This window comes from Opisthocomus hoazin, chromosome Z (assembly GCF_030867145.1).
Source record: "Opisthocomus hoazin isolate bOpiHoa1 chromosome Z, bOpiHoa1.hap1, whole genome shotgun sequence".
Taxonomy (NCBI): Eukaryota; Metazoa; Chordata; class Aves; order Opisthocomiformes; family Opisthocomidae; genus Opisthocomus; species Opisthocomus hoazin.
The window spans coordinates 76,854,729-76,875,358 of NC_134454.1; the positions used below are offsets into that span (position 1 = coordinate 76,854,729).

At 44.6% G+C, this 20,630-nt stretch overlaps 1 protein-coding gene across 2 annotated transcripts; it reads right to left on the bottom strand.

Moving 5' to 3' along the window:
- Positions 1 to 585: 585 nt before the first annotated feature.
- On the bottom strand, positions 586 to 19,976 carry IL7R (interleukin 7 receptor). 2 transcript variants are annotated; one of them, XM_075447138.1, is made up of 8 exons: positions 19,760 to 19,976; positions 13,971 to 14,109; positions 11,761 to 11,915; positions 9,971 to 10,125; positions 8,420 to 8,597; positions 7,461 to 7,551; positions 5,505 to 5,580; positions 586 to 3,871 (listed from the first exon to the last, which is right to left on the bottom strand). In XM_075447138.1, the coding sequence occupies exons 1-8, from the start codon at positions 19,857 to 19,859 to the stop codon at positions 3,467 to 3,469; spliced, it is 1,299 nt and encodes a 432-aa protein (XP_075303253.1). In that variant the 5' UTR covers positions 19,860 to 19,976; the 3' UTR covers positions 586 to 3,466. The 2 variants fall into 2 exon arrangements, with proteins under 2 accessions (XP_075303253.1, XP_009942040.2); XM_009943738.2 differs by having other exon boundaries at positions 586 to 3,970.
- Between the last annotated feature and the right edge of the window lie 654 nt (positions 19,977 to 20,630).

Genomic DNA, 20,630 nt, shown 5'->3' on the forward strand with positions numbered 1-20,630 from the left:
CTCAAATATTGGTACTCAGCTACTCAGCACCTGCAAAACAGTCAGAGACAAATTTTTCCAAAAGATTTAGCTCCTATAGTTTAGACCAGATTGTCAAAGCTGAAGGAGACTGCTAGCCTTTGCATGCTCCAGAGCAGCCTGATCCCCAAACGGAGATACCTCGGAGGAGCTTAGTGCTTGTGAAAGTTCAGCCTGGCAGGGCTTGACTGAACACCGCTGTCATGACCCAGTTGTTGGCATTGGCTTGGTAGCAGTCGGATGTGGCTCAATGTGCAGGTCCTATGGCTTTTTCCAGGAGCCAACATTCCTCAGAAACCTTGATGCTAACCTTTAAACCTACTCAATTTGGCTGTGCTCGTAGCTGCTCTCCTGGAAGGACACTCTTCTGGATAGGCTTCATCACATACCCAGGTGCATGCCTGGAATGAAGTAACCCCCATATTTGGCATGAGTTAGCCTACATTCTTCACTAAGAAAAGGTACATCGGTATGAACATCATTAACAAAAGCCTGTTTTGTTTTGTATCAGTTGCCTATTAGTTCAGCCGTGTGTTAACAAAGTACCATCTCTGAGGACACAGCCTCTATGGGACTTTGCCTTCCTGTATTCATACCTTTGCTATGGCAAGCCTGAGGGTTTTTTCCCTTTTCTGGTGCCTGTGGTACAGATTCACGGCTGCTCACAGGGCTTGCGTAAAGCTTCTGTCTCACCTGCACAAGTGCGAGCCATTGGCAGATCCATTTTACCCATTTGTTTCCCTGAGCTGTTACCTCTCTGTTTTCTGGATGACATGGGCTGGGTGGCAATCAGAGTCAGGGTGAACCAAGGCATGCACAGTCCAGAACACAGGGACTGGAGCTGCAGAGAGGCTTCCCTGGCCTGCAGTGTGCTGGTGATGACAGGAAGGCGATGCTTGCTGTTAACTTATAGTGCTGTCACACCTCAGAGCTGTCTGGGTTTATTTGGGATTCACCCTGCCTGAAGCTGGGTAGATCCTATAGAGTCACCCTAATTTCAGTAAGGGCAGAGTAAGTCATATCCTGATAGATGTGTATTAGAAGACTGAATTAGAGCAGCATAAATAGGTCATGCAAATAGCTATGTTCTTTTAATACAGTAAAAACATTATAAAACCAAGGTTACATGTTATCTAATTAAATAAGCTAATAAGACACAGAAAATAGAATGAATGTTGAAACATTAGCAGCTATGCAAAAATATGAGTACTACGTAGGAAAAATACAGCTATTTCAGAGTGATTAAAGTAAATAAAGGTCAGTTTTCTACTACTTTTCTGGTATTAAAGAGCAGTATACCTTTCTGGAGAAACAGAAGGACTATTACACATGAGTACCTTTCTGCTTAAAGAGTGCAAATAGACATTTGTGATGTCCCTTTTGATCCTTAAAAATGTGTGTATGAGTTTGAAACAAGCGTGGCACATATTGTACAGGATTTTTCTGATGTGCTTTTGCTTCTTCCTCTATCCCCTTTTTGTTTGTCACTGTGTTTCTGGAAGAGGATATCTTTCCAGCACAGTCTGTCCACATCTACAGTTGCACTGTGCAGGTCAGCACAGTATGAACATTACCAGCAGCCCTTTTTAAAAAGAAATACAAGCATTCTAAAGCAAATAGATGTCCATGGCTTTCATGTTTTTCTACTGCATTAATCAATGTTTCGTTCAGCAAGAAACAGCAATAAAAACCATGCTGTGAACTGTCACTGGAATGCCTTGAGCCAAATCCTCAGCCCCTTTCCATGCAGGGACCACAAGTTTGTCCCCATTTGAAGGTTTCCCTGGCGTCAGGTGGAGGTGGAGAAGGTGGAGTGACGTCTTGGGACAGCAGGCTTCTGCAGCCTGTTTCTCCAGCAGGCTACGTCAGATATAGTGACCTCTTGGTGATTATTACCAGTCGGAACAAATTCGAGCAGCTCTGAGGATGAGAGAGGACTCTTTTTACCCTTAGACTGTGGGAATATGAATATGTTTTGGTAAAGGAGAATTTCAAGCAGCTAGAGGAACTGAGACTGCATGGTGAGGTGAACCCCAATCCCAGAGTGCAGCAAAGCAGCTTGGATTTCCCATGGCCACACTGCTCGGCTGTCACGCAGCCATGTGGCTGTAGCAGCTTTGTCTCCAAGTGTGTGCTCCGCAACGCACAGCATCCCAGAGGGACTTCGAAGTGGCTCAGCCATTTCTGTGTGACAGCGCGTGGGGAACACCTTAGACCTGGGCACAGAGTCCAGAGAAAGGTGAATGGGAAGGGACAGGATGCCTTCCTCCACCATAATGTAAGAAAAAAAAGAAAATAAAAAATGCTATCTCCAGGCAATTAACAAGTTACTTTTAAAAAAAGTCCTCTTGTTACCGGTAGAATCCATGACGCTCCATCCATCTTCCCAGCTCAGCCGTTGGAGGGGAAAATCGCCTGACCAGATTCAAAGTATTCTCATGCAGCCACAGCCATTGGGAATAATAATGCTAGTAAACAAACATGGTTGGCTCAGGCCTCCGTTCTGGAAAGTACTCACATGCTGCACTAATGCTTGCACAAGAGCTGCAGAGAAAGACAGCATCGTGCATTTTACAGCCCTAATTCTGTTTATGGAAAGAGGTAGGACTTTGCTTGTAATATTGATTTTCTTGTGTTTTCTTAGCTAAACATTGCTAGTACACAAAATACTGAAGATCTTTAATACATAGCACTAGCAGAAGTACCTGTGGATCCTAAAGTTGGCTCTGGGGCAGATCTTTACCAACATCAAAAAGTGGTGCTATGTAGGATTTTGCTTTGTTTTAATCTCTCTCTCTCAAAAAAAAACCAACCCAAAAACAGTCCAAGAAAACATCTGCCTAGGGTGACTTTTTATGCCCTTTTCCCTAGGGGCTCAGCAAGCTCCCTTTGGGGTTACCAAGTTCCTGAATCCTCAGGTAACTAATGCTTGATAGCAACTCTCATTTACTGGTGTTTTGCAAACTCATGCACTTCCACTGACTGCAGAGGAGTTACTCTCGACCTACGACTGTTTAAAAGAGATTGGATTCTAGTTAACTTAAATTTGTTGCCATATTTCATGCTTCATCATTAATAAGAGCTTAACTCTGCAACCAAGAGGTTAACAGGAGAGTTCATTAACTTTTATGAGACGTGCTGTGATTCTCAGCTAGGACTGCAGTGTCATCGCTCCGGATTAATCAGATCTGAAGATTAAAATCAGGTGGAATTCAATTTAATTTCTGCTGCAGTGGAGATTGCAACTGACATACGGAGAGCCAAGGTTTGGCCACTGATCGCTGACACGTGGGAAAACCCACTTCCTTGCAGGTATAGCAGGTATTGCTCTGCGAGCAGGGTGCGTTGTGGAGGTGGGAACTCACAGGGCACAAGAGAACAAACCAGAAAGCTTCAGTGTCCTGCTTGTGTTAGAGAAAAAAATGGTACACTGTTGTTCCTGTAAGGTTTACTGGATTTTGTAGAAGCTAGACATTGTGACATAGGCTTCCTCGTTGTTCGGTGACCTCATTTCACTGGCAGGCAGCATCTGGGATACGGTGTCACCATTCAGGGGCTCTGGTCTGGGCTGGCCAGAGGGATGCAGGGGAGGAGCGGAGGAAGGGTTGAAGCAGTTGTCGCACATGGGCACCCCGTTGCTGTGGCACACCTCGTATGTTCTGGAGCTGCAGTTTCCTTCGGTGACTGCAGACTGGCTGGTGCCCAGGAGCCTGTGCAGGGCTTCAGCTGGCCAGATTCCTCCATAAGCCACAGACACGTTTGGGTTGCTTTTGTCTGCCATTGCAGGGATCGTCTTCAGGTTTGATCCACTCCTAACTTTTTCTGGATGGTTTGTCTCTGGAGCAGTTGACGGCTGCAAAGATTTTTCCAATTCAGTTTTTGCTCGAATGCCATCCACTTTATGGATATGAACGTAACCAAAACTCTCTGGGTTAAAGCTTATATCAAAATTCTGCATGGCAAAGGGAACAGCACAGTCAGTGAACAGTGGATATTAGCTTAACAGAAAAGGTAATTCATTTGATAATTCATTTTATATTAGAAGGTTATTTAGTGTTTCTTTAACTCTGAAAATACTCCGAATAGGCTGAACAATAGGTTAGCAGAGACTAAAATATCACGTGGATTAAAATCCTTTTCCATATTAATCTGAACCTACCCAGTGCCCTCCTGCAAGCAGTGTCCCTGGAGACCCTTTTTTGCTTTATGCAATGTAGTGGGAACTGTTGTCTCAGAGACTTTTCCGAGCCACTCATTTCTTGCACATCTGCCATTTCACAGTGTGCCGACCCAGATGGTTTCTTTCAGTTTTACCTTCCTAATTTAGCAGTGAGGGAAGTGAAAGTTTGCCACGACTTCCTGAAACACATTAGGAATCCCTGAACTGGGGACCGTGAATGGTAGGAGAGTCATCTTAGACCTCTTATTAAATTACAAACATGCTAATAACATACCAACTGGAGATAACAGTGCTGATGAGTTTCTTAGTGAAAAAACACACTGGACACATAGTTTTAAGGCAATAAATTAATCCCACACCTTACAGTTTGTATCATTTGTGCATCTGGCTTTTATCTGGCAGAGCAGTTCGTGTACTGCATGGTGTATGAGCAATTCTGCTGTCTGTGTAAAGGTATACTGGCATCACCAGGGATCTTTGCAAAGGGTCCCCATCCAGCCCCATGATCACAGTTTCACAGAATCACCAAAGCATCTCAGTTGGAAAGGACCTCTGGAGTCCAACTGGTCCACCTTCTGCCAGAAGCAGGACCTGGATTGGGTTATCCAGAGCCCTGTCAAGCCAAACCTTGAACATTGCCAGAGAAGCAGAACCTACCTCTTCAGTGGGAAACCTATACAATGTTTATTTGTTCTCACAGAGAAAGATTTTTTTCTCATACCCAGATGAAGTTTGCCCTGAAGCAACGTGTGCCTGTTGCCTTTGGCCCTGTCACCACGCAGCCTTGTGACGAGAGCACCTGCACCATCTCTCTACCTATGCTTTAGGTATTGGAAGGTTGTGATTAGTACTCCCTATCCTGACCTTCCTCTGGTTTAGCAGTGAGGGACGTAAAAGTTTGCCACCACTTCCTGAAATACATTAGGAATCCATGAACTGGGGAGCGAGTGGTGGGAGAGTCATCTTAGACCTCTTATTTAATTAACAACATGCTGATAATGTACTGACCTTCCTTTTTTCTATAAACAAACACAATTGCCTCAACCACTCTTCAAATATCAAGTTCTCTAGTGCTCTCTAGTTACTTTGCACAAGTCAAAGTTCAGGCACTAGTTGAATTGTCTGTTATTTCCATACCCTTGACTAGTATCTGACTGTGCAAATGTGAGCTTTCTTCAGTGAAATGTAAAGTAATTTCCAAAAGATGTCCCAGTTTATGCATCGAATGCACTTACTGTCTCTCATGAGAGTTAGTTTTCTTCCCAATAGTCTACACTCAGGTGAAAACAACAGTGGAAGTACATACATTTTTTGGCTTCTTGCACAGCTGCTCCAGAGTTTTTTTGTGATCAGGAAGGTTTGGCCACACAGCAGGCTTGATCCTAAAAGCAACAGCAGATGAAAAGGTGTTCAACAGCTACAAAACAGGAACATGTTGAGATATCAGAGGTTTACATTGCATCTTTTTTTACTAATTCTCACAAAGCCTTAGGGCTGGCTTGCATTACACAGAATAATGACAGAGAAGGCTCAGAATAAAACAAAGACAGGACAAGAGAAGTTATAAAGGTCACCAAATTGTCATTGTTCTTTCGAGTGCACAAGTTATCACAATTAAAGGAAGACACTTCACCAAGTACTGGAAAAGCAGAGAATTATGCTGGTGAAGAGCATATTTGCATCTAGCTGTGTTAACAGGGTTTTGCATGGTGAAACCAATTTCTGCAAGTGAAAAAAGATGCTGTGGTTGAAGTGCAAATTTGCTGATATTTGCCTCTGCGTATTTACATAAGACAAAGAGCTGCATATTGTCCCACTCCTTGGCCAGCCATTTGTTTCAGATATCTGTATTGTAGCATTTTCCCATAAGTCTCATTTTTACTGTCTTAATTAGCACTGTTCTCGTGTTGTGCTGCTGGAAACCCTCAGCTATGATGCCCTGGTGACATTCAATGTTTCAGTGACATAAATATAGCTATAGATGCATATGAATGTATATTCCATTTTGTATGTGTGTCTGTATATGTGGGTATATATACACACATGTATGAAACCCTCTTGTTTTTAAAAGGGAAGTCTCTGGGTTCAAAAAGTCTCACCATCTAAACGCCTGTTTTTTCAGCAGTTTGACATATGCAGAACTTCCAGAAAAGCTAAAGAACTGCAGGTGCCCAGCAACAGTAAGAAGTAAGAGCTAGAAATCTCAACCCACATTTATACCTGCAAATAGAACACAACCAGAGAGCATTCCCTGGCAGATAACCCCAGTGTCTAAGATGTTTAATTATTAAAATTGTTCTTGGAATGCTTTGACTAAGGCCAGCTAGCACCTTCCCAGGTAGTCCTGTGTGTACTTCAGGAGTTAGCACAGCCCAAGTGTTGTTCTCACAAAGCAACTCGCATGCAGCCATCTCTCTGGATGTCAGTGCAGCTGGATGTCTTGGATGGGCTTGTCTGAATGCCACAAAGCAGCTATGGGCTTTCTGCCTTGCGAGACGTTCATTCATCTCCTGTGGCTAAATTTGGGACTTTTTCACTTCAAATTCTGGTTTCACCAGATTATCTACGTAATTGTTCATAAACTTGTCAACTATCAATTCTACACAAGCATATGTAGCCATATATTTAAAGATATATTTACAGCTATCTATCTACTGCTGTGTAGCCAATAGGTGAAAAACCCCCAGTGCAGACAAAGGACTGCCTGTGTAATGAATGTATCTCCAGTCCCACCTCTGCTGCAACTGCTTTGGTGTGGGATGGCTGTGGACCCAGCTGGGCTGGTGGCTGACACCAGCAAGCCCTTGTTGCAGAGAGCTCTGCCCTGCTGCTTCTGAAAGCCCTGCAGAGAAAACACCCTGCTGACTCAGCCTCTAAAAGGGAAAGAGGCAATTTCCCTCTATACCGTTTCTACACCTCACGGGACTTCATTAAAACTTGCACGTTGCTTTCTTTTCTGGATCTTACTTGAAGCTTTTCAGTCAAATTTGCCTCCAGTGAGACTTTGACTCTGTAAGTGTGTCATGGTGACTTCAGCTCCCCAAAACTCCCAGTGCTTTGAGCCCAAGAATGAAGTCTACTCAAAGTGGCAGGTCATCTTTTGCCTGCCAATACCCTCTCTTGTATTGCCCACTTCTACTCTTTGCCTGCCTTCAGCTTGATATAGAGGTTGAGAGATGGAAATAGAACAGGTAAAGCAATAAGATTGTCAGAACAGGACTGGCTTCCAACACTTTTTCTGGTACAAAGAGACTTAGATTACCTGTTTTCCCAAAAAGTTACGATCAGGACAATCATGACAACGGACAGCATGAATCCCAGGATGGAGAGTATAACCACGACCATGCTACTATCTAAAGAAAAACAAAGAACATCAGCCAATGCATGTAAATGTCTTACTGTTAAACCACCATAACTGTAATGTTCTAATGCAGATGATAAATATGGAGCTAATGCCAAACTTTGCACTTGCCTATTGTTGAACTGCTATAATGGTGCATTCTGCTGACTCCCTGAAGGAGGAAAGAGGTAGGCTGCCAGGGCATCACCACCTGGCTGAACTCCCACCTGGCTTCCCAGGTTGAATTAAAGCAACTCCAAGTCTGCTGTCACCTCCAGTGAGCTGAAGCCACCACTCATCTTGTCCTTACGGCAGAACTGAAGTGACCTTGCACACACATAACGCTGAGGTAACCTGGGGACTGAAGGGACCCTAATGACCAGAAAGCTTTATTCATGTTTACGAGTGCAATGAAGAGATTTTATCCTGTGTTGTATTTATGGTTAAAGTGCCATATTCAAACACAAGTCCAGGGCCTTCAAATGGGTCCTGTTTCACCATTTTTTGTGCCTTACCTAAAAAGCTCAGTGCAAGCTGGTCCTTCTCCCTGCACGCCAGCAGGCAGCAAGCAGGAGTGAATCAGCCTTCACCTCCCTTTGCACCCCCCTCCTGCCCTTACAGCAGCATTTCTTCTGATCTTGTCATCAGCTTTCAGTGAGACTTAACTTCACAGCAAGAGCTGGCCCCAGACCAGAGTGATACAGCCCCTTTCTGGGTCATCTCCTCTGGGGTGCCCGGTGCAGGTGAGGTCTGACCTTGCTGTGGCCACGGGCTCTTCCCTCCCCATGCTCTCATCACTGCTGCTGCTGGGGCTGGCCAGGGAGCCGAGGGGCCCCAGATCTGCTTTCTGCCAGGTGGACAAAAGTGGTTTCTGCCCTTACAGCTCTCTGTGGAGTGCTGCTCCCTTGCAGTCCTGAAGCTCTTGGAAGCGCTCCATTCACTCCAGATGCCTTTAAAGTAATCTCCATTGGGCTGTGAACGTACTTTCACCTCATACGATGCATCACTTTCGAGGTTTTTCCCCAGTAATTTTACCTGAAGGTACGGCGACTCTATTGTCTAAACACACAAAAAAATCCAGTTATTTTTCTAAAAGAAACAAGAAAAGTGTCTTTGAGTTTCAGCAAATTGGTGAGATCAGGTGAATCTCCGCTGTACTGTGCTGTTTGCTCCGTGCCTTTAGTTATTATAAAGGTGGTCACCACAGCATCAGTCTAGTTTAACAGTAAGGTAGTCCAGACAGCATTGAGAAGAGAGAGTAATCCTGGGTAAAAGCTCTGTGGGAAAGATCTGGAAGTATTAACTGAGTTTTGCTACTGCCGACACTGCAGTGGGAAATATATGCTTCCCTGGGAGGGCTCAGAAGAGAGAGGGGAAAATATACACTTGTGTGGCATAAAAAGACAACTTCTGAAAAAGCATCTACAGGAAAGCAGCTTAAATCCCACAGTGCAGCTCTGGCACTCTTCATTTCAATGCATTTTGTTGCCTGAATCCTTTTCTTTCTCTAGATACAGTGCTCCTGTGTTCCCTCTGTAAAAAAACAGATACAGTCCACGCTTTCAAACACCTGCCTTCTGGACGAGTGTTTGCATGGCTGCTCTTGTGACAGGGGACACAGAGGCCCCAGCAGCTGGGCAGCCCAGAACAGATCCAGCTCACAGGCAGCTGCAGACCTAAACATGGTGTGAGGCTGGGGGAGCTGCAGGGCTGCACACAAAGCCTGGAGAGGCTCACTGAAAAAGGGACACAAAGAAACTGTTGCTTAAAAAGAAAAGGGGTTATATGATTTACTGACTGATGAGCAAAGAAAATAAGAGCAAAACCACCCTAGCAAAGAGCAAGCCATCCAGACACTTAGGATGGTTTGATTGCTTTTGAGTAACAAGTGATAGGATGAGCAGAAACGGCCTCAAGTTGCACAGGGGGAGGTTTAGGTTGGGTGTTAGGAAAAATTTGTTATTGAAAGCCTTGTCAAGAACTGGAACAGGCTGCCCAGGGAAGTGGTGGAGTCACCAGCCCTGCACATCTTTAAAAGACATGTAGATGTGGCACTTAGGGACATGGTTTACTGGCGGACTTGGCAGGGTTAAATTTGTGCTTGGACTTGATGACCTTAAAAGTCTTTTCCAACTTAAATGATTGTGTGATTCTACGATTCTATGGTTTGTTACATTAGGTCTTCTCTTCCCATTGCAAAGCCCAAATGAATGGAACTGCTTTAGCCCAGAGAAGCATCTGAAGACACGGGTGGTGTTGGTCTGGAATTGTTTCAACTGATGAAATTTCCAAATGGCAAATATTGCACCTTGCCAAGTTTTCAGCTGGAGAACTGTAGAAATGCAGATTTGAGGGTTTTACATGATACTGATATTTCTGATAATGTTTCATTTCGGAAATCAGTGTAAGCTCTCCAATGCATCATCGCTTACCTTCCAAGTACCTTCTTCCTGCCGGTACGCTATTTGGTGTATTAACTTGTCCTTTAAGTATTTCTTCCATGAGTGTGGTGTACTATAATGAATAAGATATTCATTTGCCTCCTTTTGGTATGTGATGTTTATATCAAAAGGTACTTCAGGCTTAACTGCAAATGATAACAAATGATAATATAACAGGAGTGGAATAACCTTACTACAAAATAAACAAGTTTTAAAAAGTGAAAAAAAAGCCCACTTTAAGTTACACCCTCTGCAGGGTGACCTATCTTGAGTGAGGGCTGCCCTGAGCTGATGCTCAGCTCATCCTTACACCCTGGTCCTGAGAGGGGCTTTTGACCTGCAAGAGCAGCAGTGTGACCAGAAGGGACAGCACTTCCCAGGGATGTAACCTTTAATCTCAGAAAGCAATTCCTGAGCATGCCCACCCCTGCAGCAGCACCGCTTGGAGACCTGAAATTCAGTCCCTCTAACCAGTGCTCCGAGATGGAGACCCCGTGGCAAAACCCATTGCTTCTCAGAGAGAAAGGCACTGGGGAGCAAACTGGGTATGGCTGTAACTGCTGGTGGCCACCAGGGAAGTGCGACAGAGGAAGCGACAAAGCATGACAGTATTAGATATAGCAGAGGGGGCTGTGGCCCTGGGCCCTTGCTATGAACCCACACCTGACCTGGTCTGCAGAAGGAGACTGTGTCAAACAACCACCTGTGCAAGTACATCGAGTCCAAAATGCAGCCCTCAGGACTCTCCCCAAGCTGTGCCTGAGCTGGATGTGCCTGAGGTCTGCAGGGACCTGTGTCTGTGCCACTGAGGCTTCCTCCATGCGCCGTGTAAAGTAAATCAGCTCTCACAGGAACAGAGAGACCACACCTCTCTCCTCTCAGGAAGATGCATATAGCCGGAAATCATGCCTACTCCTTCTACAGCCCCTAGTACTTAATCCTTCAGTGTGGAACCCACAGTTTCTAGGGGAGAGACCACCAGAGATGGTCCAGGCTAGCCCACAAACTAAGAGGTAATGTAAGATTATTACAAAACTGTTAGTCTAAGGCAGAAACGTTTTATAAGAGAGGGATGTTGCAGAGCCTATTGCCGAAGGAGGGCAAAGCAATGTGGCACCAGAGCAGAACAGAGTTACCCTACATGGGCTTCTCTGCAGCCTTCAAATGAGATCAGCTCCCAAGGGGAAGAAGTCCTGAGGAGCCCTGTTTCCCTTGAATCCCCTATTTCTTGGCTCAGGTAGGTCCCCAACGTGGCTTTGATGAGCCCATTCATAGCTCTCGGTGTCCCCTCTGTGCTGCAGGATGCCTAAGCACCTCATTCAGGCAACAGGCTCCACTAAGAAGCAAGGTGTGAAAAAATGAGGTCTTACAACCTTGCAGTCCCTGTGCTGCTGAGCTCACACTATGCTTCAGGTGGTCAGTCCTGAAACTGCGCAGTCGCTAGTAAAAGATGAACAAAATCCCCCTGCTTGACAGTTCATCCATGCTCAGAAACAGCTACTTTGCTCTATGTGCATGACTCGTCTGTGTCCAGGTCTGGGCAGTGTTACAATAAGCCCGAATTCAGCTGCACATGTTGAATGGAGGTTAATCATGTTTTACTTTGAAGGAAGCAGAACACCACATTCTGCCAACACCCCAGTTCAGCTCTGTGCTCTGCTAGGACACTATTTTGTATTGCCTCTGTGTCATCCAGATCAATTCTTAGGCTTTGCACTGGGCTATTTTTTTCCCCAGTAACATCCATGTCTTAGAAATGTCCAAAATATGAAGTATCTTACCAATGTCAGTTACAACCAGACTCCTGCACACCCTTCTCTTTGTCTCAGAGTCCATGCATATGACTTTGTTTGAGAGTATATCAGTGAATTGTAAGAAATATGCATCTTCCTGTTTCTCCATATTGAAGCACACGTAATTGCTGTCTTCCTTGGTGCTGTTGACCAAAGTGACACAACATTAGTTTTTCTTGGTCTTACTGTAACACAGTGAGGGATGAGGTTTCAGGGGACCTTCTGGAGAGCATCTCTGGGGAGAGGGACCTGGGAGTGCTGGTGGACGACAAGTTGACCATGAGCCAGCAGTGTGCCCTGGTTGCCAAGAAGGCCAATGGGATCCTGGGGTACATTAAGAAGAGTGTGGCCAGCAGGTTGAGGGAGGTTCTCCTGCCCCTTTACTGTGCCCTAGTGAGGCCACATCTGGAGTACTGTGTCCAGTTCTGGACTCCCCACTTCAGGAAAGATGAGGAGCTACTGGAGAGAGTCCAGCGGAGGGCTACGAGGATGATGAGGGGACTGGAGCATCTCTCCTGTGAGGAAAGGCTGAGGGAGCTGGGCTTGTTCAGCCTGAAGAAGAGAAGGCTGCGAGGGGACCTTAGAAATGCTTATAAATATCTGAAGGGTGGGTGTCAGGAGGATGGGGCCAGACTCTTTTCTGTGGCGCCTAGCGACAGGACAAGGGACAACGGGCACAAACTGAAGCAGAGGAAGTTCTGTCTGAACATGAGGGAGAACTTCTTCACTCTGAGGGTGACAGAACATTGGAAAAGGTTGTCCAGAGGGAGTCTCCTTCTCTGGAGGTATTCAGGACCCGCCTGGACAAGGTCCTGTGCAGCCTGCTGTAGGTGACCCTTCTTCGGCAGGGGGGTTGGACTAGATGACCCACAGAGGTCCCTTCCAACCCCAAACATTCTGTGATTCTGTGAATCCTGGTTGCTCCTTTCACATGAACTGAAGTGACGCTCCATGTGAAATAAGAAAAAATGCCGTGAAAATAAGGAGTTTAAAAGATTGATGGAGTTTTTCCTTGTGGTCTTCGAGCACAATAATCAAGTGACGTGAGTCACAATAAAAGTCCTGGAGCTCTTCAAGAAAAAACACGCAATTAGGAAATTGGAGATGTATGTGTTAAAAACCTCCGTATCTTTAAAAATTATCTTACTGCTTCCATTTTTAAATATAGGGCAATATGTTTGGTAGTTACTGAGGATAAAGAGAAATTTGTTATTGACTGAAGTGGTAGCAAATACACGGTCAACAGTCAGCCACGCCATGAAAGAGTCATATGGAACAGTTCCAGAGGTGGAAATATATCTGTGTCTTCCTCCATCTGTGTGACTCCTGCATTTGAGGACACTCATAAAATTTCAGTCAAAATCCAGAATAAACCCCATGAAAACAGAAAAATTGTAGTAAACTAGATGAAAAAAATTTAAGTGGTGATTAGAATAGCAAAATTAAAAAAAAAAAAAATCCACTTCTTTCGCTGGCTGCCGCAGAACTTTCAGTTTCAAGTAAAACAGGCAAAGAGAAAAGCGGAAGTACGCTAAAGATACAGAATCTGAACTTTGTCAACTGGATGCATCAGTTAAAAAGAAGGTGGAAAAGAGTCTCAAGGCCTCAACAAGAACTGAAGATGACTGATGTGCTTGCTAACTGTCGGGTTTTCTTATACTCATTCTAGTGTGCTTTTCGCGTGTCCGTATATGTGCAGACAATAACAATCTTCGTCTTCACGTAGATAAAGGCATTTTCCCTTCAGTGGAAAAACAACCTTCTTGCCAAAGTATTTTCTGTGGAAAGGGTCTGCCTCTTCAAAAACATTTTTACTTTTCACTTGATAAAGGCTAGGTTTGTTTTTTTTTTTCAAATATAATTTAATCTGAAGGAAAAAGGCTCTCAGTTCATGCTGGGTTTCATCTGTAGTAACAGGCATTCCAGAGCAACAGAGGCAAGATCAGGACTATGTGAAATCTTATAATGCACTTCACAGACCTTTCCAGCTGATTTTTTTTACTATTAGGAAGTTATGTTCCGTTTCAGTAAACTCTTCTTCTTTACTGAATATAATATTCCAACTTGATAAAACACTCTGAAACAGAATTTTGTCTAGCTTTGCTGCCTCTGTTTCCCAGCACATGGCAGTGTGACTCACTGATGCTCAGCATTTTGCTTCCCACAAGTTCACCAAAGAAAGGACTGACAGCACTTACCACAGGGCCAGGGTATCGTTAGTGTTGTGAGGAGGCAGCTCGGTAAAATTGCAGGTCAGGCTGCTATAGGAATCCTTAAATTCCAGCTGGCTGAAGCAGTCGATGTCAAGATTGTCTGGTTCATCGTCTCCAAAAGTCCCTAGGGAGAGATTTTCAAGGTGTTACTGAAGCAAACTTGAGAGGGCATTCAGTTTGCATCTCCATTGTATAGGAGATTGTTTCTTTACATGGTTGCCTGAAAAGAAGAGGATTAACCCTCCTGTTTTTTAAGAAGCAAAGAAATCATGTTCAAAATGAAATTAAAAGCCACTTGCACCTGTCATGGTTACTTCCCCTGCATGCCAGTGAAGCCTACCCACTTACCGTGCATGAAGGACCATTCTGCGTCATGGATCTCTGAGCTTTAAAAAGACATAGTATTGCAGATGGTTTGGTCAGATGAGACACCCTATGTCTATTCTTTCCTATTAATCATGGGCAAAGAGAGGCGCTGATGTTGACCTGAAAACCTCTGTGAAAGAGTCCCAGTGTCAAGTGCAAAACAGACAAAATATATTGTCCACTCTGCGGTTTAATTTGAGCCAGGGACAGGGGAATTTTTGTTTTAAAAGTTACTGATGAACTTTATACCATGATAAAAGCAGGACCTGCTCCACCTGAAAATCATCTCAGAACTTTCTCAAACATGTTTTCCTATTAGGAACCACAAAATGCTGCTATCCTTGGACATGCAAAGCGGAGCAAGACATCTTCATGATGCCTGTTGAAAAGCACAATATTCAAGTCAAGGACTAAAACACTCCTGAAAATAAACAGAACAGAAACATACACTGGGGGATATTCTCCACACATTTACTGCCAGAGGTGTCTGGGGCTGATGCTCGGGGCTAGTGTCTGCTCAAAAGCAAAGGCTAGTTTCAATGGGAGTTATTTCTATGGTAATTTCAGCTCAAGAAAGTACATCAAACACCATGCGGCTCCAAAGTGACAGATCCACAGCTGAGGATGCATGCTCGGCAGTTGCCATTGCTGCACTTGCGTCAGGACCAGCCACGTTGCAGATGTCCAAGAGCATCTGAGCAGCAGCCTCCTGCCCTTGCTCTGTCCCTGCCCATGCTGTGAAGGTCTTGCATGTCACCAGGTTCCTGAGAAGACTGGAAAAATATATGGGTGATTTTAGGAAAACAAGAGTATTCCGGTGTCATAGGCAATTAAGTCCCATTATGATTGTACTGCAAATTGTTCTGAAATGTCACAAATTTAGGCTCAGAAGGGAAAGCTCAGACTTTCTGCCAGAATGTGTGGCTTCCTGCAAATTTGCTTCAATGACTCATAAAACAATCGCGATTTGACTAAGAGCATATGTCTCAAGTCCTACACTTCATATGTATGAGGTCAGTGAATCAAAAACTGATGCTTCTGAGAGGAGTCCTCTCCAGTGGAAACTGCCAGTTCAGCCTTCAAGAAATCTCACCCACTGTAGCTGAGCGAACAGGGAAAGGGTTATTGGTGTGACCCCTTGAATGGGGCAGGAATGCCTCTGTCTCCTTTCACCGGTGGTGAAGGGTAGCTGTGACGATATATAATCCACTTCCCCGTGTCCAGGAACTATTCCCGATCCCCTGTTCAGTCCTCTTCTACTCACTCCTCAGACATGCTCTTGCCATGTGGGGCACCTGCCCCAGCAAGAACAAGACTTTGGCTACTGCAGGAATATCAGTGGCTCACACTCACACACAGTGTGGGAATTGCCTGTGGAAACATTTCCAATGGAGAGCCCTTTCCAGAGAAAAGGATGGTCATCTCTGCTGTCACCCAGGTGAATCATATCACTGAGGGGTGACCAGCTACTTGGATACCAAGACTCATAGTCCTGCCAGTGATGTCCTATGATCTCTGGTCAATCCTGCAGGGAGACCCAGCCCTTGTTCAGTGTGGGAGCACATCTGAAGATCTAAAAGAGTCATAGTTTGATAGCAGGGAGAAAAGCAAGGGAGAGTTTTTTGATTGCTTTAAAATGTAAGTAAAGAGCATCACCCCACAAGTTCACTATCAGCAGTGCATCCTCCTGACCTCAGAGCTGAGGTGCATCTGGAGTCGGGTTTTGAGGAAGAGAAGAAATTCAGAAGTCATTCATGAATACAGAGAAAAACACAAAATCAGTGTGTGCAGAGTCTAGGAAGGGGGCTGCTGCCACCAGCACCCGTGGTGAGCAGCAGGAAGGACAGGAGCATCTGATGGTGCACTAATCCAGAATCCAGAGGCAGATGTATCCCCCCAGCTAAGATTTAGTGGCCATTCGCCAACATGAGCAACTGGTGCTAAGATGCAATTACTGGTCTTCCCTGCTCACCACAGCTCTGATGGGGTCTGTCTCAAGGGGAGCCCCTCTGTCTCTGAGGGTTGATGAAATGCGGTGCATTCCCCCAGCGCTGCTGCTTTGAGGGGATAACCTGTGCAGCACAGACACAGACAAAGCAGGTGTTGTACAAAGCCAATCTGTCTGGCCATCACATTCAAGAGAGAGATGCAGAGGTCAGCACAACTCTAGGACAAGTCCTGCAGCAGCTTCACATGGGTGGGAGTCTTGACCCCTGAGCCATCTGGGCAGACATACGTGTGCACAAATGTATATTACATAAAGTGAAATATTTGTGGGTAAAAGTGTGTGTATATAGATATACACATATTCAGAACTGAGGGGATAACAAGTAAGCTGAAATGAATCAGCATGGAGTGGAAGAATCCCATATTTTACATAGATAGATATACCCAAAGCTCACATGTACAGTTATGTCAGATTTTATGCCTCTAAGACTTCACTTGCTACTACCAGGAGACTGGCTTATTTATACTCACAGCTACCTCAAGACTACATTAATACTTATAGATTAGGATGACTGATCTTCCTTTATATAAGAGGGAGAGACTGCTTGGTGCTCTCTGTATCTGCAAACTATATATATTAGATTTCGTATAAACACACAAAATTGATAATCAGCATATTAATAAATGGCATGTCAGAAAAAATCTTTCAGCTGTCCACTACTGCTTTGCTGAAAAGTGACTGAAATATTAGTTCATCCTCTATCACGTTGATCGTAAAATGAAAAGAAAGAAAAAGGTATTATCTTGCAGTTCAAACAGCCATTTAATGTTTAACCAGCGTAGTGTACCTTTGGTGCTGCACTGGAAGGAACGCTGACATTACTTTTTGACACTGAACTTTCACATGGAGCTTATGTGGTTCCTTATTCCTGGAAATAACATCCTAGCCCTAGATAATTCAACCTCATGAATGGGGTTAAGTAAGCAATTTAAATGCTTTTTCTGGTATGGTTCCTCCATGGGCTGACAGTAATTTTTTTGTCTAACGTAAATATGCACGTAGCCTCAGTTACACTTCTTCTCTAAACCTCAGAACCACCACACACTTACGTATTTGCTACATAAATGGTTTTGATGACTCCAACATGACTCACGCTGCTAAGGACTCTTTACACAGTTAAAAGTTTACAAGATTATAATTTTTTCCTTGAGAAGCCCAGATCAGGTAGAACTCTGAGCCTGGCTCTGCTGAAATCAAGGCAGTGCTTGAGATGCGGCAACTCTAGTGGGAAAAAACCTGCTGTCATAGCTACAGCCATGGCAGGTCCTTCACAGAAGTGGCTGTCTCGGGTTTGGACAACACTCAGCAGAATGGTTCAAATCACAGAAGGAATCTCATGAGCCTTTACCAAGAGACGAGTGTTAGCAGAGGCTATGGACATGCTTCAGCCTTAAGATCTGAAGCCACCAGGACTAATAACAATGCACGAAACCACAGGCACTGCTAAGTACCTGCAAGATCAGTGACCAAATTCCCAAAGTCAGTGAGGAGACTGTCTCCATGGACAGAGTCATGTGAAATGTCTGGTGCCAATCTGACTCAGGCAGAACTCTTTTCAATCACAAAGGTTTTGGTGTGGGTTGGACAAACCATCTAAGTCTGAGTAGGAGGCATTGAAGTCAGCCGTCCTGCCCATGAGACCAGACATCCTGCTGCCCCCGCTCTCCCTGCTCGTGTCCTCCCGCACCTCTACGGCTGCCCCTTCTTAGCCCTACTGTAGCTCTCCTGGGGTTTGGGGGATCTCCACCACCTCTACCAGGCTGAGGGACAGTGCCTGGGATGCACTCAGCTGCTCAGAACAGAAGAGGAGAGGAAGGCAAGTGCTGCAAAGAGATTTTCCCTCCTCTGCCCATAAGAAGAGGTGAGCTCATGACTGTTGGCTGGTGGCACTTTTCCAGGAGGCAGGGTCAGTCAGAAAGGTGAAGAGTGAAAGACCAATGTCCATTACAGGTGATTTTACCCTGGATTGTTTAATTTGTTGGCCAACCCAGAAGACTCATAAAGAAACCATAAAAGCTGCTAATCGCTCAGTGGGGATTTTCTGTATCTGTTTATCTTTAATTCAAAGCCAATTATAGTTTACTGGAAGTTAGTGACAGAACAAGGAAAGGTCAGGTCATATCTGCTCTTGGGAAGACCTGAAGATTTCAGTGATGCCAGCGATAAATCACTAGCATAGACAATTCACCACCATAGCTGCTTGCGAAAGCTGGCTTTAAACAGATGCAGAATGTATAAATAAAAGGCAGACAGAAGAAAGAAGGTTGTTAGACACAGCTCTGAGTTACTCCCTGTTTTCTTCTAAACAACTTCTCATGCATATCCTATCTATGTATATATGTATGTATGTACAAAAATGTACATACATACACGTCATATACATGGCATGCAGGGGAAAATGAGGTTCTTCATCTGTGAGATAGCCTAGGAACACAGTCATTACCTTCCTGAAAATCAAAACCTCTTTTGCTCTCAAAAAATGGACCCCCAAAACTACTGGTAACTGAGCAACTGCCCATGTCCTTCAGGCACAGTGCAACAAGCTCTGTCACTGCGCTTCGTTTAGACAAGTAAGAGTTTAACAGATTTGAGGCTGAATCTGTAAATTCAGTTTTTCAGCTCCCTTTCGTGAAAAGAGACAGCAGACTACAACAGTGGTTTTTATTGGTGCTCTTTACATTTTGATTTTTTATTTTGATGATGCTGAATAATTTTCACTTCCCTAAATGAGATAGTGAAATCTGCAGTAAGCCTGAATTTAAACTGTTGAATTAATTTACAATGATTTGCTGAATAAGGGATGAATATTCTTAGTGATGGGCTGTGAGAAACCCCTGGCTGAGCTGCTGCTTCAGCCATACTATGAGGGAGACTGGGACTACTCTCCAGGTATACCCAATGTAATTGCTTAAAGAAAAAGAGAAAAAGTTTAGCTTTTGAAGTAGAACAGTTTCGCCCGACTTTGAGGTACAATAAAACATTTTCTTTGGACAAAACTGCTAAGAGCAAGAGGAGCCAGAACCTCACCCTCCTCTGACGGCAGTTCGCAGTAACCATGGACTGCAGAAGAGTCAAACTGTTCCCCACTCCCAGCATAAATCCTCACATGAACACTAGATACAATGGGAGAGGATTAGCTGGTCTGATCTTGCATGTCCTCTGCATACAGCTATGGTCTCCCCCATATCATATGAATCTGGACATTACAAGAACAGCAGACTTGGGAATTAAACTGAATAAGTATCCTCCAGATCCACGTCCACTTCAGGTACTGGCACCAAAAGAAAGAGGCTGGAGGCTAAAACACTAACACATTTAATCCAGCGGTTGCATTTTGGAGCACTCAACTCAGGTTTTTCAAGATCATACACAGTGGAAAGATGAAGACGAAATGACTCACCATCACCATCTGCTGAGGTGCAACCACTTTCCCCAAAAGTGGTGTGAAGAAACAAGACGAAAATGCTCAATACTGTACTTGTCTGTGTCATCCTGAGCATGCTGCATATGTGCAGTACGTGTGTGTGCACAAAACCCACACTCACTTACTTTATACTAGACGCAGAACAAACCCATTGCCTGATAAAGAGACCGCAAGCAAGGGGAAATGTAAACATGCCGACAAGGATGACTAGTGGCAGAGAGCAGGAAGCCAGCACGAAGATATTTGCAGAGCTTTTACTTTGAAACACGCTTCCCACTTCAAAACTAAGGACCTTCTGGATCATGCTCATTGACTCATTGGGTCAAATCTGGTCAAGTCCACTGGGTCAGGAGCACATTTCATGGACGGTGTTCCCAGTTTGGCTAGTGGGATTTTTCATGCTCATTTCCCTGAGAGCATGGGTTAGTCCTCTCATCCACTTTCTTCTCAGCAGAGGTGCACATGTCCAGGGGAGAAAAATCTTCCAGCTATGAAACATCAATTGTGACTGCTTTATTTATTCTTTAAGTGTCAGCTTCAAAAGCAGTGTGCCCAGCAGGTCGAGGGAGGGGATTCTGGCACTCTTCCCTGCTCTGATGAGAGCCCACCTGGAGTCCTGCATCCAGCTCTGGAGCCCTCAGCACAGGACAGACATGGACCTGTTGGAGCAGGGCCAGAGGAGGCCAGAAAAAATGATCCAAGGGCTGGAGCACCTCTGATGTGAGGAAAGGCTGAGAGAGTTGGGGCTGTTCAGCCTGGAGAAGAGACGGCTGCAGGGAGACCTTAGAGCAGTCTTTCTGTACTTAAATGGGGCTTATAAGAAAGATGGAGAGAGACACTTTATCAG

What these genes read in the sequence shown, in the direction of transcription:
- IL7R (XM_009943738.2), bottom strand. Translation starts at nt 19,859, where the DNA reads ATGCTCAGGATGACACAGACAAGTACAGTATTGAGCATTTTCGTCTTG. An exon ending in TCTGGTTGTAACTGACATTG is followed by an intron (nt 10,126 to 11,760) that starts GTAAGATACTTC and finishes TATCATTTGCAG; the next exon opens with TTAAGCCTGAAGTACCTTTT. An exon ending in GTAACTTTTTGGGAAAACAG is followed by an intron (nt 5,581 to 7,460) that starts GTAATCTAAGTC and finishes TGTTGCTTTTAG; the next exon opens with GATCAAGCCTGCTGTGTGGC.